The 16,840-nt window shown below is 36.2% G+C and overlaps 1 protein-coding gene across 2 annotated transcripts; it reads right to left on the reverse strand.

Annotated features, from left to right (window-relative positions):
- Positions 1-249: 249 nt before the first annotated feature.
- Positions 250-15,941, reverse strand: LOC100599698 (complement factor H-related protein 2). Of its 2 annotated transcripts, XM_003264500.3 has the most exons (5): positions 15,741-15,941; positions 10,049-10,243; positions 8,684-8,860; positions 1,654-1,836; positions 266-595 (listed from the first exon to the last, which is right to left on the reverse strand). In XM_003264500.3, the coding sequence occupies exons 1-5, from the start codon at positions 15,796-15,798 to the stop codon at positions 396-398; spliced, it is 813 nt and encodes a 270-aa protein (XP_003264548.2). In that variant the 5' UTR covers positions 15,799-15,941; the 3' UTR covers positions 266-395. The 2 variants fall into 2 exon arrangements, with proteins under 2 accessions (XP_030674565.1, XP_003264548.2); XM_030818705.1 differs by lacking the exons at positions 8,684-8,860; positions 10,049-10,243 and having other exon boundaries at positions 250-595; positions 15,741-15,909.
- Between the last annotated feature and the right edge of the window lie 899 nt (positions 15,942-16,840).

Genomic DNA, 16,840 nt, shown 5'->3' on the forward strand with positions numbered 1-16,840 from the left:
TGGAGTACCAAATAGCTGGAAGGAGAATATTTAATGCTCCTAACCCAAAGAAATGAAAAATGTTTGAGATAATGGATATACTAATTACCCTAACTGACCATTATACATTATATATATGGAAACATTACCATGTACTCCATGAATATATACAGTTATTATCAATATTTTTAAAAAGAAAAAAAAAGACAATTCCTAGGTTGTTCTTTAGATTTGGTGAAGATAGTCCTCACCATTGTGACACGTCTCAGATTGTAATTGCATTTTCACAAATCAATACAAAACTTTATTTATGAATAAAAATGAGTAAAACAGTACTTGAAAAATGAAATTGAAAACAAATTTAATAGTAAATTCAGAAAAAGTTGTTCATTTTACTAACAGTAATGCCATTGATTCTATTTTTCTTCACAACTGGGATATACCAGTTTCCCATTCTGACACATTGCTCGAAATGAATGAGATTTTGTTGGATGATATCCAGATTTACAAACAAATTCAACTATGTCACCTGTTCTTGCATAAAGCTTTTGTTGGTTTGTCCACTTTAATGTTATGCTGTATTTTTCCATAATTTCTTGTGATATTACACATGGATCTGAAAGTAGAAAAAAATGAACATAAAACATTAAGTAGTATGCAAATCTTCATTGACTCTCAGATTTTCAAGTAGAATGTTATATGATGGTTAAGGAATTATTTCTCAAAATCCTTTCCAAACCAATGCTGTAAAAACAAAACATAGATTTAAGTAAAGTTAAAATGGTAAATGATGTAAAAATGAGGTATTATATTTAATGGATGATAATTTGATGTTATTACCAAAGATTCATAACATCAATTGTCATATTAAGATAGTTGCATTTTAGAACCTATCATTGCTGTTTTTGTTTGATTATGATATTGGTGAAAGAATCCAAACTTTCGGAGGCCGAGGCGGGCGGATCAGGAGGTCAGGAGATCCAGACCACGGTGAAACCCCGTCTCTACTAAAAATACAAAAAATTAGCCGGGCGTGGTGGCGGGCGCCTGTAGTCCCAGCTACTCAGAGAGGCTGAGGCAGGAGAATGGCGTGAACCCGGGAGGCGGAGCTTGCAGTGAGCCGAGATTGCGCCACTGCACTCCAGCCTGGGCGACAGAGCGAGACTCCGTCTTGGAAAAAAAAAAAAAAAAAAGAATCCGAACTTTCAGTAATAAGATGAACAAGAACTGGGAATCAAATAAAGAAATGTAAAGACATTAATAGCTAATAATATGGTATTATTTACTTGAAATTTGAAAAGAGAGCAGATTTTAAGAGTCCTCATCTCTCTCTCTCTCTCTCTCACACACACACACACTTACACACAATGGTAACCGTAGGTGGTGATGAATGTGTTAATTTATAGTAATCATTGCTTTATAAATATATCAAATCAACATGTTGTAGAACATAAATATGTATTCTTTTTATTTATCAACTAAATGTTTTTCAATAAAATATAAATATAAAGAGAAAAATTTCTAAACTTTACATTCTATCATATAAACATTTGGTAGGCAAGCATTCAGCAGAATGCTTGTTTGTTAATCTATGAAAATTCTTTTACAAACAGTGAAATATCAGACTCATCACACTGATTTTTCCAGAATCCATGAGAATATTAAAGTACTTACGTAAGCATTTTGGTGGTTCTGACCATTGTCCATTTCTACATGTTATTCGCTTGTTACCCTCAAGTTGATACAAGTTCTGGCATTGGTAGTCAACTGATGAATCTTGAGCATATACTGACAATGGGAATGAAGTAATGTCTCCATTGTCAATAGGTGGAGGGGGCCCACATTTTTCTGCAGAAACTAGAAAAACATCATTTGATTTACTGGGAGGGCAAATAAAAATACAAGTTCAAATAAGGCAAATACAAACTAGGCACTTTGTATTCTATCAGGGCTTTTGTGATTTGTGCTGAATGAAATGATTGCTGGAGTAAAATTTATCCTACAAACTGAAAGTTAAATTTTAAGTTCTTTTCTCCTCACTGAATGAACACATACAGCATTAACAAAGACAACACCTTGTAGTATTCCAGAATTAAGAAATGTTTTTCTAAATGAATACATGCTAAACAGATAGAAAGCTATGACAAAACACAGAAAGTTTCTTATTTTAAATTCAACATTGTTTGGAGTTTATTGGGTCTGTAGTCATTTCATTCTTTATTTTCATTTGCCTTGCAAAAGAAACATTAACTCCTTGAAAAATTTAAAGAATACAAATTAATAGAAAGTAAAAGGGAATTGCTGGATTCTTGGTATTGGCAAAATGAGGAACAAACTTTTCTACCTTTTCCTTATGCGAAGTACAACTCGAATTTTGGACACAATGTAAAAAAAAAAAGGAAAAGAACATAAAAAGACTCTGAAAGATGTAGAGAATTTGATGTGGCTGGAGACTTCAGGACTCAAGGAATGACACAGCAGGGTGTCATGTGGGTTTTCTTATGCACTCCTTTGTATCCTGGATAGGACACTGGAGAAGACCACAACCAGTATTGATATGAGGTTCAGACAAAAAAAGAAAATCCTCAGAAGAGCCTATTTCTATACCCAAAAGCCCAGGAAAAGAGCAGCCTTACAAAATAAAAATCATTTTTAACAGTAACTTACATACGGTAGGAAAGATCCTAAGAAGCCAATGACCACCCTCCACACTTCCAGATAAACAGAGGTCAACTGAGGAACCTAGACTTCTACCCACATGGTCAAGTAACAAGACACCTCTCCCTTTTCCCATGATGTCAGCAGAAGCCAAGTGGGAAACCTGGGCTTATACCCAGCATGGCAGCAATGGAATCTGCCAAATAAGACTTTTTTTGCAATCCAGTACTCAAAATATAACAGCTAAAATATCTAGAGTAAATTTAAAAATTACTCTTCATATTAAGGACCAGGAAACTCTCAATAGGGAAAAGACAATTATTAATAACAAAAGACAACACTAAGAAGACACAGACGTTGAAATTGATGATGCTTTAAAAAATCCAATAGGAATTATAAACCCAAATAGTAAAACAAGAATTAAAAAACAACCACTGGATAGGCTTAATAATACATTGGGAGATGACAGATGAATAAATTCATGAACTTCAATACAGAGCAATATTAATTACCCAGTCTGAAAATAGACTGAAAACAGAAAGCTGAACTGAGCTTCAGAGACCTTTAGAATACAACAAACAACAACAATTAAGTAGAGGCAATCCAGAAAGAGAAGAGAAAAAGTACTGGGCTGAAAACAATAAAAAAACGACTGAACACTTCCCAGATTGACCATAAGGCATAAACTAATAGTGAAATGTAGAACCAACTAATACTATACAATATTTTTCTCATAACTTGAAAAAATGATCAGCTATTTTGACTTAATTACATTAAATTATTCCAAATCTATCAAAAATACAAGAAGAGAATGATATTAGAAGACTGAGGAGATATTGGTAGCTGGAGCGCTTGAGATTACTCTTTTTTGCATTCACATCATTTATTGCACATACTTGCCACCTGATATAGTTAGGCTTTGTGTCTCCACTCACACCACTCACATCTTATCTTGAATTGTAATCCCCAGGTATTGAGGCAGAGACCTGGTGGGGGGTGGTTGGATCATGGGGATGGCTTCCCCCATGCTGTTCTCATGATAGTGAGTGAGTTCTCATGAGATCTGATGGTTTTATAAGTGTTTGGAAGTTCCTCCTTCGCCCACTTGTCTCTCTCCTGCTGCCTTGTGAAGAAGTGTCTGCCCCCGCTTCTGCCATGATTGTAAGTTTTCTGAAGCCACAGCCATGTGGAACTGTGAGTCAATTAAACCTACTTTATTTGTTTATTATTATTATTTTTCTGAGACAGAGTCTCGCTCTGTCACCCAGACTACAGTACAGTGGCACTGTCTTGGCTCACTGCAGCTTCCGCCTCCCCGGCTCAAGTGATGCTCCGGCCTCAGCCTCCCGAGTAGCTGAGATTACAGGTGTGCACCACCATGCCCAGCTAATTTTTATATTTTATTAAAGACAGAGTTTCACCATGTGGGTCAGGCTAGTCCCAAATTCCTGACCTCAAGTGATTTGCCTGCCCCAGTCTCCCAAAGTGCTAGGATTACAGGTGTGAGCCACCATGTCCGGCCAAACCTATTTTACTGATACTTTACCCAGGTTGGAGAAGTTCTTTATAGCAGTGTGACAATGGACTAATACAGTAGATTGGTACAGTGGGCACTGCTATAAAGATACCTGAAAATGTGGAAGTGACTTTGGAACTGGGTAACAGGCAGAGGTTGGAACAGCTTAGGGGCCTCAGAAGAAGACAGGAAGATGAGAGAAAGTTTGGAACCCCCTTGAGACTTGTTCAATGGTTTTGACCAAAATGCTTATAGAGATATGGACAATGAAGTCCAGGCCAAAGTGGTCTTAGATGGAGATGAGAAACTTATTGGGAACTGGAACAAAAGTCACTCTTGCTATGCCGTAGCAAAGAGACTAGTGTCAATTTGCCCCTGCCCTAGAGATCTGTGGAACTTTGAAGTTGAGAGAGATGATTTAGGTTAACTGGAATAGGAAATTTCTAAGCAGCAAAATGTTCAAGAGTGACAAAGTTTGCAAAATTTGCTGCCTGACCATGTGGTAGAAGAGAAAAACTCATATTCTGGGGAGTAATTCAATCCTGCTACAGAAATTTGCATAAGTTACAAAAAGCCAAATGTTAATAGCCTAAGACAATGGGGAAAATGACTCCAGGGCATGTCAGAGATCTTTGAGGCTTTCCCATCTCAGGCCCAAAGGCCTAGGAGAGAAAAATATTTTCATGGGCCTGGGCCTTGCTGCTGTGTGCAGCCTCAGGACCTGGTGCCCTGCTGAGTCTTAGCTGCTCCAGCTCCAGCCGTGGCTAAATGTGGCCAACATATAGCTCAGGTCATTTTTTCAGAAGGTGCAAACCTCGAACCTTGGCAGCTTCCACATGGTGTTGAGCCTGTGGGTGCACAGAAGACAAGATCTGAGCTTTTTTTTGGTTCCAGGTGGGAACCTCTTCCTGGATTTCTGAGGTTGTATGGAAATTTCTGCATGTCCAGGCAGAAGTCTGCAGGGGTGGAGTCTGCAGGTTCATGGAGAACCTCTGCTAGGGCAGTGTGGAAGGGAAATGTAGGGTTGGAACCCCCACACAGAGTCACCACTGAGGCACTGCCTAGTGGAGCTTTGAGTAGGAGGCTACTCACCTTCAGACCACAGAATGGTAGACACACCAACAGCTTGTACTATGCACCTGGAAAGGCCGCAGGCACTCAATGCCAGCCCATGAGAGCAGCCCTGGGGGCTGAACCCTGCAAAGCCACAGAAGTGGAGCTACCCAAGACCTTGGAAGCCTACCCCTTGCATCAGTGTGTCCTGGATGTGAGACGAGGAGTCAAATGAGACCTTTTTTGGAGATTTGAGATTTAAGATTTAAGGAGTGCCCTGCTGGGTTTTGAACTTGTATGGGGACTGTAGCCCCTTTCTTTCGGCCAATTTCGCCCATATGGGCAGAAAGTTGGAGGGAAATTATAAAGCAAATTATTCCCAATTTTACCAAACGGGTAACTAAATATCAAAGACTTTTTAAAAACCCCATCTTCTAGGTTTTTTGAACCTTTCCATTATTCTCAACTCCATCACTAATATGTTTATAAAAACTAACTCATGAATATCTTCTGATTCAATTAGAAATAGCTATGTATATGAATATGTGTTTATTTTTCTTATTTAATCGTCTTTCATTAATGGTTAGTTTATAAAAGTATATATTAATTCTTATGTAAACTACATAATTGACATTCAAGACAAAGTAAATAATCTGAATAAATCAAATATACACAAAATTGAAATATTTTCTAATAATCTCATAAATATTATTTAAAGTAACTAGTTTTATGTACTGTTGTAGGCACTGTAATGGTTTGATTGCAGTTTACTCAAGCAAATCCCACTAGAATGTGACTCATTTCACTTATATAAAACTTGTATCCCTAAATCTCTGTATTTTATTCCAATATTTGGATGGCAATTCTTTATTGATTATCATCTTTTAAAAAATCTAATTGTAAAAACTAAATGCCATTGAAAACAATTGATCTGTCTGGGTACAGTGGCTCATGCCTGTTACGTCAGCACTTTGGGAGACCAAGGTTGGTGGATCGCCTGAGGTTGGGAGTTGGAGACCAGTCTGGCCAATTTGGTGAAACCCTGGCTCTACTAAGAATACAAAAATTAGCTGGGTGTGGTGACACATGCCTGTAATCCCAACTACTCAGGAGGCTGAGGCACAAGAATCGCTTGAACCTTGGAGGTAGAGTTTGCAGGGAGCCAAGATCCCACCATTGTACTCCAGCCTGGGCAACACAGTGAGACTTTGTCTCAAAAAAATAAATAAGTAAATAAGTAAGTAAATAAATAAATAAATATTCTTGGCTGATGTAGGGTTTCCCAGCTGCTTTATTCATATATGGTTATTGCATGGTGTCGTAAACGAAATGACAGCCCCCAGAGATTGCGCTGTACTAATCCCTGCAACATGGATTACCATAACTTGCAAAACGTTACCTTACATGAAAAAACAGACTGTGCAGCTATCACTAGGAGTCTAGTTGCCCTGAAATTTTATTAACTCTCCACAGTGTTCTTGAGCTACCATTCAACCTTGGACATAGAGTGTTCTGCTAAATTCTTCCACTTTGGAGATTCTGACTTCCTCCATCTACTCTGATAACCTCAATATGTTGTTGCCTTATGCTTTTGGAATACGTGACAGGCAGAGAGGGAAAAGTAGCAATATTCTGAGAACTTGAACAAAAAAATGTGTTCTTTGTCAGATTAAATAAAACGTGCTAAGTTTTGAAGCCAGTTTATTTTGGCAACTTAGTTTCTAAATGTCATTACCCACTGAATGGAACCAGAACTTATTGGAGGTATGGTTGATTCTAGTTCTTAGATGGGGAAAACATGAATTAAACCGGGGATATTTTTTGTGTCACAAAACAACAGACTTAATCAAAGCTAACAAATTCTTACAGACTGTACACAAGAGCCAGCTTGTATGGGACACAGCTGGTCAAACTTAATTTGTCAAGCTTCTAAATTATAATTGTTGGGCTGACAAAAGCCATCATCCCACGAAATGAAGAGAGCTTGTTCATGACATAGAGAAAGTATGGAAATATTTATGCCATCACTGAAGCCTATAAATCCTAAACCCTATTCAATCACTGGAATTTTCTGGTATTCATAACATTTGTTCTTTTTTTTGTTTTTTGCAAATGTTAATAATGTTTAATCCTCTAGTAATAGAAAGAGGCTATGACTTAACTGTTTACTGAAAAACTATCACAATTTCAGCTGTTTTAAGAAGACTCAATTTTCTAGAAGTGTAAATTTAGTGAAGACAGGGTCTCACTCTGTTGCCCAGGTTGGAGTGCACTGGTGCCGTCATAGCTCACTGCAGCCTTGAACACCTGGGCTCAAGTGATCCTCCTGCTTCAGCCTTCCCAGTGGCTGGGACTAGAGGCACACACCACTGTGCCCTGCTCTAGAGGTTTAAAATTAAGAATTAAAGATGTGGAATAATATTTGATAACATAACATCTTTTGAAAAGCATACCACGGATTCTATTTCCTATTGGATGGAATAGCCGGTATTAACATAGCCTCCCGGGAAAAAAATTAGAAAACTGTACAAAATCTATTTCAAGAACACTGGAAATCACCCAGCACATGACCGTGATGACTAACAAAATGAAAAAAACTTGAAACCCCAAACTACCATAGCACACAGCCCCATCTGTTTGCTGGGAGGCCTTTTCTAGACTCTGTGCTGTGAGGGAGAACTCAGCAAGAACTCAGTGGTCTTCTTTAGTTGAGACTAATAAGGTCAGTCTTGGAGACTATGGTGGCCAGAAGTTACTGGGCATAGTAGGAGAGAGAAAGTGGTATGAAGAGAAAGAGCTATAGAAGTGTCCATGGGGCTCCTTTTGTTTTTAGTTGAATACTGAGCTGTGCAAGCATAGGACGGAATCGTATTGGGCTGGGCAAAAAACAATTACTGAGGAGCTATAAAGATGAAGAATTGCAAGAGTTCACACAGGACTGGGAGGTGCCATCATTTATACCACAGGTTTCCAAAAGAATCGTTTTCCAAATGCTAAGCTACTCACAAATAAACATACCTCTCAGAAGTATGGACTTTCTAAAACTTAGGAATTGATGATTTATCGAATAGAGCATATGAATTTAAATAAAGATAAATATTACTGTCTTACTTATAAGACATTTTAACTAGAGTTGGATTTATTTTCACTTCAGTACTTCAGTTTTGTAACCATTTCTTGTCAACTAACCTGATACTATAAACCACACACAGGTATTACTTAAACTGCAAGGGATTACCTTCAAGGTGTATCCTTGTCTAATATTTTTACTTATCACATATATTTGATTTATATAGGTAGGCAAACTATGTTACTGCACATCCACTTAGACACAATTGGAACTGAGAATCAAATGAATAATGATAGAAGTATGTGGTAAAGCCTATATTTAACCTATATTTAATCTGTAAAAAAAGATTTATTTCTTTTAAACTTTATAATATATAACAGCATCTGAGAGAACAGCATTGCACTTACTAGTGGACCTGCATTTGGGAGGAGTGGACCAGCCCCGTTCTACACATGAAATGTTTTTCTCGTTGTTTTGAAGTCTGTATCCTGTGTTGCAAATAATTTGTACAGTATCACCTTCCAGATGTGTTTGTCCTGAAGATTCAGAATGACCATTTTCCACAAAAGGAAAGAAACACAGTCCTAAATACCAAAAACGGATTAATATACAAGATGGAAGTAGCAAAGAAAAAGTACAACTGCATTTTAAAATATTTTAATAAACCGGGTGAAGTGGCTCACGCTGGTAATCCCTGCACTTTGGGAGGCTGAGGCGAGTGGATCACTTGAGGCCAGGATTTCGAGGCCAGCCTGGCCAACATGGTGAAACCCTGTTTCTACTAAAAATACAAAAATTAGCGGGCATAGTGGTGCGCACTTGTAATTCCAGCTACTCTGGAGGCTGAGACAGGAGAATCACTTGAACCCAGAAGGCAGAGGTAGCAGTGAGTCGACATGGCACCACTGCACTCCAGCCTGGGTGACAGAATGAGACTCTGTCTCAAAAAACAAAACAAAACAAACAAAAAACCAAAAAGGAAATCTTTCAAAGCTGATATCAAATATAAACATTTTCAAAAGAAGTTAAGTCATGCTAGTATATATATGATGAAATATATTTTTGGGTCTTTTATATGTATATATAGAAGAAAATATTTCATGTTGTTGTTCTATGGTCTTTATCATAAAATATTTTATGTTTATCAACTCTTTTAGGGACAAAAGAACATCTTCATATATCTATTTCTCTCTTAGCTCTCATAAATGTTTCTTAGGAGAAAGATCATTGCTAACTCTTTTGTTGCCTCATCTATCTGTCTCCCAATTGTTTTCTCTTTTAATACACCTGTTATCATTGGAGTCTGCTCTCTACAGTTATTGGAGGGTTAATATAGCTACACTCTAAGGACCAAAGAAATTATTTATTGAAATATAAAAGTAAAAGTGCTAAACCTCCTTGCAATATGCAAAAGAATGGTAAATTCAAAACAGAATATGTATAAAAATGACATTTAAAAGGAAAACTATGATCAGGCTGCTGCCAAATGAAAATCTGTAAAGAAATATTAGCAGTAAAATATATTAATCATCAGTTTAAAAAATTAATATATTTCAACATGTAGAGCATTTCCAGGTAATGCAAGACAGTTGACATATTTATTCTTCACTGATTCTCATAGGAGGCATCTCAAAATAGGAGGACTACATCTCCCATCTTTCCAGCTCCTCTGGTCACCACCCCCGTGATTATCAAGACCTTATGATCTTGTCTGGTATATCCTTCTCTATTCACTGAGTGACATCCATTTAATGAACAGGGCATTTACTCACTGAGACACTTTGGTGCTGGTGACCATCCTTTTTCTGTGCATATTATGCGAGTCCAAAAGGATTTTGAAGGAGACACAAAATTATATTCACAGGAGTAATAGAAAACTTCCCCTGTAGGAACCTGGGAAAATGGCTTATATTTTTCTTCATCATATAGAATTCCATGGTTTATTTTTGGAAAATCACAGAATGTTGCTGGGAAAATAACACAAAACTGAAGAGTTACATAATAAGCTACATAAATAAATCACTATATTATATTTTAATCATCTCATTTAGTTTTTTTCTTTCATTTAGCTTAAATGCCTTTAGCTTAAATGCTTTCCAGTGTACAAATTAGGAATGAAAAGACATCACTAATTAAGAGTACATGAGTATTTGAGGAGGTAATTGTTAATGAATATAAAATTTATATTTTGGAGTGATATGAAATATGAACTCTCTTGCAATGTCTTCAAGAAGAAAACCCTCACACAACAATTTAAGAATGAAGACAGAGTGTAAGAGTAGCAAATCTTCCTGATCTACATAGTATACAGTAGAGGGGTGATAGGGTTGTTCTTAGCTCTCAATTTACTTCTTTTCTCTATTCTCATTGACTGTTGTAGGTATCTCAGCCAGAAACTCTGTCCTATTTTTTTTTCAGGTGCAGAAAAGATGTTGGGTAGGTAGTTTTGTTTTTTGTTTATTAATATCATTTTGAATATTTTCTGATTACAAAGTTAATATAGTTTCAGTGGAAATAATTGAGAGAATATAAGAAAATCACTAAGAACAACTCAATCAAGATGAAGTTAGAGCTAAATTCTGGTTAATGTTGTATATACAAATACATATTTGTATATTTGTATTTATATATTTATACTTGTATACACATATATATACGGTCAGCCCCACTGGTTTCAGATCCTCTGATTCAACCAACTGCAGATCAAAAATATTTAGAAAAAAACAATAAAGAGACAATAAAACAATAAAAATAATGCAATTAATACAATATAACAACTATTTGTATAGCATTTACATTGTATTAGGTATTACAAATAATCTAGAGATTACTTAAATTGTATGAGAGGGCTGGGTGTGGTAGCTCATACCTGTAATCCCAGCACTTTGGGAGGCTGAGGCGGGTGGGTCACTTGAGGTCAGGAGTTTGAGACCAGCCTGGCCAACATGGTGAAACCCCATCTCTACTAAAAATACAAAAATTAGCCAGGTGTGGTGGTGCGCACCTGTAATCCCAGCTACTTGGGAGGCTGAGGCAGAAGAATCACTTGAACCCAGGAGGGGGAGGTTGCGGTGAGCCGAGATCATGTCACTAAACACCATCCTGGGGGTGACAGAGCAAGACTCCGCCTCAAAAAAAATTAAAATAAAATAAAATAAATTGTATGGGAGGATATGCACAGGTTATATACAAATACTACATCATTCTCTCTTAGAGACTTGCGTATCCTTGGATTTTGGTATCTGCTGGGGGTGGGTAGAGTCCTGGAACCAATTCCTTGAGGATACTAAAGGACTACTATATATATATATATATATATATATACATCCATACACAGGATGGTGCAAGATAAATTAAAACAATGTAGAAAATGGGTGAAATCTTCATGCTTTTTGACTCTTTCTTTGTGTACACATACATATATATACACACATATTTTTTATTAGACTTTACATTTTATTAACAGGTTTTTCACAGCAAAATTGAGTGGAAGGTAGAGATTTCCTACATACCACTTCCTCTTCCCTACCACATGCATAACCTCCCTCACCGTCAATATAATTATCACCCAAAGTCCATAGTTTACGTTAGGGTTCACTCTTCATGTTGTACATTCCATGTGTTTGATACACTTTATCTTTGAGTATGTATTTAGCTCAAGATATTTCCTCAATATAATACTGCTCTTTGTTTTTATGTCAAGATATTTTTGCAATATAGTACTGCTGCATAAGAAATAATTTTATTTTTCAGCTTATTTGGAAGATGTGTGCAGAAATTAAGCTGACAAATCAAGAGAAATTTCTCTTTTTCATCTATCTAGAAGTAATGTTTAATGTTGCACAATATTTGAAATATTATCACCTCGTGAAACCTGAAATTGATTATGTTACTGTTTAAAATTTGACATTAGATTGTTTTGGTAAATGTATTGAGGGAAAGACTCCTGTGTTGATAATATTAACCTACCATAACTCTTTCAATTATCCTTCACTCTTCCAAAATTATAGTAGTTTATTTTCATACATTTGTACCTACATATTCTTTGCTATCTAGAATAACTTGGTTTTCATCACCCAGTTATATTGTACCTATGCTTCAGAACTAACTCTATGACATTCATCAAATATTCACTCTGCATATCTGCAATGGTGCTAGCTAGAAGTGTTAATGTATTTTTGCAAGCCTCCTTTACACAACCACCCACTTCAAAAGTAAGAAATAATTTTTCTTGTCTCAACATTCTGATAGAATATTATGAATATATTTCCTCTGGGATATATATATATATATACACACACACGTATATATACAGTCGTACAGTTATTCACCACATAATGACATTTTGGCCAATGATCATCGCTTATATGACAGTAGACCCATAAGATTATAGTGTAGCTGAAAAATTCCTATCACCTAATAGCCATTGTAACATTGTAGTGCAATATATTACTCACATGTTTGTGGCAATGCTGGTGTAAACAAACCTACAGCATTGCCAGTCACATAAAAATATACCACACACGATTTTGACAAGTACGTAATACTTGATGATGATAATATAGAAGTGCTACTGGTTAATGTATTTCATATAGTATAGTTGTTATCAGTATTTTATAGTTTGCTTCTTCTATTCATTAAAAAAATTAACTGTAAAACTGTTAATGTTTCCTGAGGCAGATCCTTCAGGGACTATTCCAGACGAAACCTTTGTTATCACAGGAGAGGACAGCTCCATGTGTGTTACTGCCCTGAAGACCTTCTAGTGGGACAAGAGCGGAGGAGGAAGACAGTGATACTGATGATCCTGACCCTTTGTAGGCCGAGGTTAATGTGTGTGTTTATGTCTGTTTTTAACAAAAAGGTTTAAAAAGTAAATAAATATGTAAAATATTTAAAAGATAAAAGCTTATAGAACAAGAACAGAAAGGAAAAATCTTTTGTACATCTCTACAATGTCTTTTAAGCTAAATATTATCACAAAAGACAAAAAAGTTATAGTTGATGAAGTAAAAAGGTTAACATAAACTAAGATTAATTTATTATTGAAGAAAAATTTTAAAATAAATTTAGTCTATCCTGGGTGCATCAAAAGCTCAGTAATTAGCACTAAAGAACTTATCCATGTAACCAAAAACCACCTGCTCCCCCAAAACTATTGAAATAAATAAATAAATAAAATAAATTAGTTTAGCCTAAGTATACAGTGTTTATACCACCTCTAGTAGTGTATGGTGATGTTCTAAGCCATCACATTCACTCACCACTGAGAGTAACTTTCAGTCCTGCACACCCTATTCATGGTAAGAGCCCTATATAAGTCTGCCATTTTTAATGTTTTATACTGTATTTTTATTGTACTTTTCTATATTTAGATAAACATATACTTAGAATTGTGCTACAATTGCCCACAGTATTCAGTACAGTAACATGCTGTACAGGTTTGCAGCCTAGGAGTGACAGGCTATATCATATGGCCGAGCTAGGTAGTAGGCTATACAACCTAGGTTTGTGTAAGTACACTCTATAATGTTTGAATAAGAAGATAATCGCCTAAGGATGCACTTCTTAGAACGTGTCCCTATCATTAAGTGATGCATGACTGTTCATACACACACACACACACACACACACTCACAGTTACCTATATACAGCCTTGCAATCTGTTTGTCTATTTACATTTTGCTTTTCTTTAGGACACTATAAGTTGCAGTGAGGTCTGGTTAGGGTTGTCATTTTCTTCCAGCTTCTTTGCTACATGAAGCACAACATATTGCTTGATAAATATTTTGCTACTGGAAGCATGCAGTTTTCTATGTATACAAATGTGTTGCTTCAGTGTGTTGTTTTTGCTGTTTGGCAGGTCTCTCAATAGACACCTAATCGACAGTGTAACACACACTTACAGATCATTTAACATCTAGGCAACCTTTAGATAGAATTTCACTGAAGTTTCTCCCAGAGACTGGATTGAAGCTTGAACTTTTTTTTGGTGGGGGGAGGGTTAGGAATTGTCAAAATTCTATATATTTTTCTCATATTTTTCACTTATCTTCCTCTGCTTCTCCCCTATTTAGAAATCCTCGTGTAATGCCATTTGTAACAGGTGTATAAGCCACTTAATAAATACCATAAACACAGACTTAAGAAAAATCAAATACACTCATACAATCGCACTCTTGTGATTACAGCTCAGCACAAAAGTGAAAACAAAATAAAATGAATTTCAAGGGCTAGGCGTGGTAGCTCATGTGTGCAATCCCAGCACTTTGGGAGGCCGAGGTGGGTGAATCACCTGAGGTCAGGAGTTCGAGACCAGCCTGACCAACATGGAGAAACCCCATCTCTACTAAAAATACAAAATTATCCAGGAGTGTTGGTGCATGCCTGTAATCCTAGCCACTTGGGAGGCTGAGGCAGGAGAATCTCTTGAACCTGGGAGTTGGAAGTTGTGGTGAGCCGAAATCACACCATTGCACTCCAGCCTGGCAAATGAGTGAAACTCCATCTCAAAAAAAAAAAAGAATTTCAAGCCAATAGAAATAATATTTTGCAACATTTCTAAGGGCAAATATTTAAAGGAAAGCATTTTATTTTTCATGTTGTTCTCTTATGTCAGGACTGACGAGAAACTGTTCAAATAAAACTTCAAAGGTCTGTAAACATTAGGAAACAGCAAAATAGTAAAGTAAAAACTTTCTGGAAATCAAAGGGTAAAGCATAATGATCGAAAGTCCATGTACATAGTTTAATTAGTATCCTAGACCTTGGTAGAGATTTTGTTTGCAATTCCTTTGATATGGTGGCCTTAATTTCAACATGAAATAAAATGGGACCGTTTATAAAATATTGTAAGAAGCAGTTTGTAATATTAATAAAGAGGTGATACATTACTTCATTCTCGACATTTAAGAGCTCAGAAGAAGCAATTTCTTGACAGTTCACTGGTTTATATATAAATGATATTTTCTATTGTTTCAGTAAAATATATTTCCCTCTGTTGAATGATAATTAGATTGAAATGGGAATTCCTCCATTTTAATGACTTTTAAAATTGAAATGATCAAATCTAGGAAAATAAAATCCAAAAAGCATTTTGAAGGTGGCCAAATCTTTTTGAGATTGATTTTTCTAGTTAGTGGCATTGCGGAGTTTATGCAGAATTACCCTGATACTTCACCTTGCCACCGTTATTATAGCAGGTTTTCCCTCATTTAATTCCTCTTTACATTCTCTATTTGGTGGCCATTTACCTTTGCAACTTAGAGGATGGAAAGAACTAATTTTATTCTATTTTCCTGCTAATTGCATGTTAGAAAGTATTTCCATAAAACAGATTAATATTATAACTCATTTAAAATATTTTCAGCTATTTATTCATTTAAAAATATGTAAGCATACAAACAAAAACCGATAAATGTATCTGAAAAAGGAACTAAATATTCAGGTCTATTTTGAACTTACCTTCTCCCCCAACAGAGGATATCCGTGAGATTAGAATTACACTGACCATGAGCCACATGCTTGGTAGTTCCAATCTTATATAACTAAAAATATTTCAGTGGTGGTGGTGTTGCTTTGAATCTGCTTTCATTAACAGTTATGAGCATGACTTTGAATTTCAGTGTACTAAGTGGAAGCTAGTTTAGTAAAGTCCTTTGTGGTAAAAATCAAAGTTCATGGAGGGTTGTGCAAAATAAGCAAATAGTGTCTAATCAGTGTTTTCACAATAATACTCTGAGTTTACCATGTAATATTAACTTGAGCAAAATAAAAGCTGTTCAATTCCCTTGTTGTGGTCCCTGAGTCTCTGAGATTGGAATATTCAGAAATGGGCCATTGAAGAGGAAAGAGGAAGCTCCTTCTTTTTTCTAGCCAAGAGTTCAGCTACATCAATAGGCAAGCAAGTAAAGGTGATCAGTCCTCATCTTAACATAACAGCATCACTGTTCTATTTGTAAATTCTACTTAAAACTGGTATTAAGAATGAGGTAACTTCAGACCATCCTGGCTAACATGGTGAAACCCCATCTCTACTAAAAATACAAAAATTATCTGGGTGTGGTGGCAAGCACCTGTAGTCCCAGCTACTTGGGAGGCTGAGGCAGGAGAATGGCGTGAACCCGGGAGGCAGAGTTTGCAGTGAGCTGAGATTGCACCACTCCCCTCCAGCCAGGGTGACAGAGCGAGACTCTGTCTCAAAAAAAAAAAAAAAAAGAATGAAGTAACTTCTTAATAGTTTTCATATTTTGTAGACTATAAAAAGTCAAATCAAGAATAATTTTTGGTATGTAATGGTTCCTGAAATTTTTGAACAAATTTTACTTCAGAATCATTTTGTTCAGATGGGACTTTGAGAATGGGTATTTATGGGTCTTGGTATATTCACTCACCACCAAAAGGCAGCAATAAAACTGGATAAAATTATAAAAATAATCTCTAGAAATTGGACAAAGAGCATACTGTTGGGAAATATTTATTCCAGAAAGTCCACATAAATCTCAGTAAAAAAGAGTGGCTGTTTTTATCCACCTTTGTCTCACAGCCCAGTTCTGTGGCTCAGA

The sequence above is a fragment of the Nomascus leucogenys genome, chromosome 9 (assembly GCF_006542625.1).
Source record: "Nomascus leucogenys isolate Asia chromosome 9, Asia_NLE_v1, whole genome shotgun sequence".
In the NCBI taxonomy this organism is placed as follows: Eukaryota; Metazoa; Chordata; class Mammalia; order Primates; family Hylobatidae; genus Nomascus; species Nomascus leucogenys.

What these genes read in the sequence shown, in the direction of transcription:
- LOC100599698 (XM_003264500.3), bottom strand. Translation starts at nt 15,798, where the DNA reads ATGTGGCTCATGGTCAGTGTAATTCTAATCTCACGGATATCCTCTGTT. An exon ending in ATCCTCTGTTGGGGGAGAAG is followed by an intron (nt 10,244 to 15,740) that starts GTAAGTTCAAAA and finishes TTATTTTCCCAG; the next exon opens with CAACATTCTGTGATTTTCCA. An exon ending in ACCAGCACCAAAGTGTCTCA is followed by an intron (nt 8,861 to 10,048) that starts GTGAGTAAATGC and finishes TTTGGTATTTAG; the next exon opens with GACTGTGTTTCTTTCCTTTT.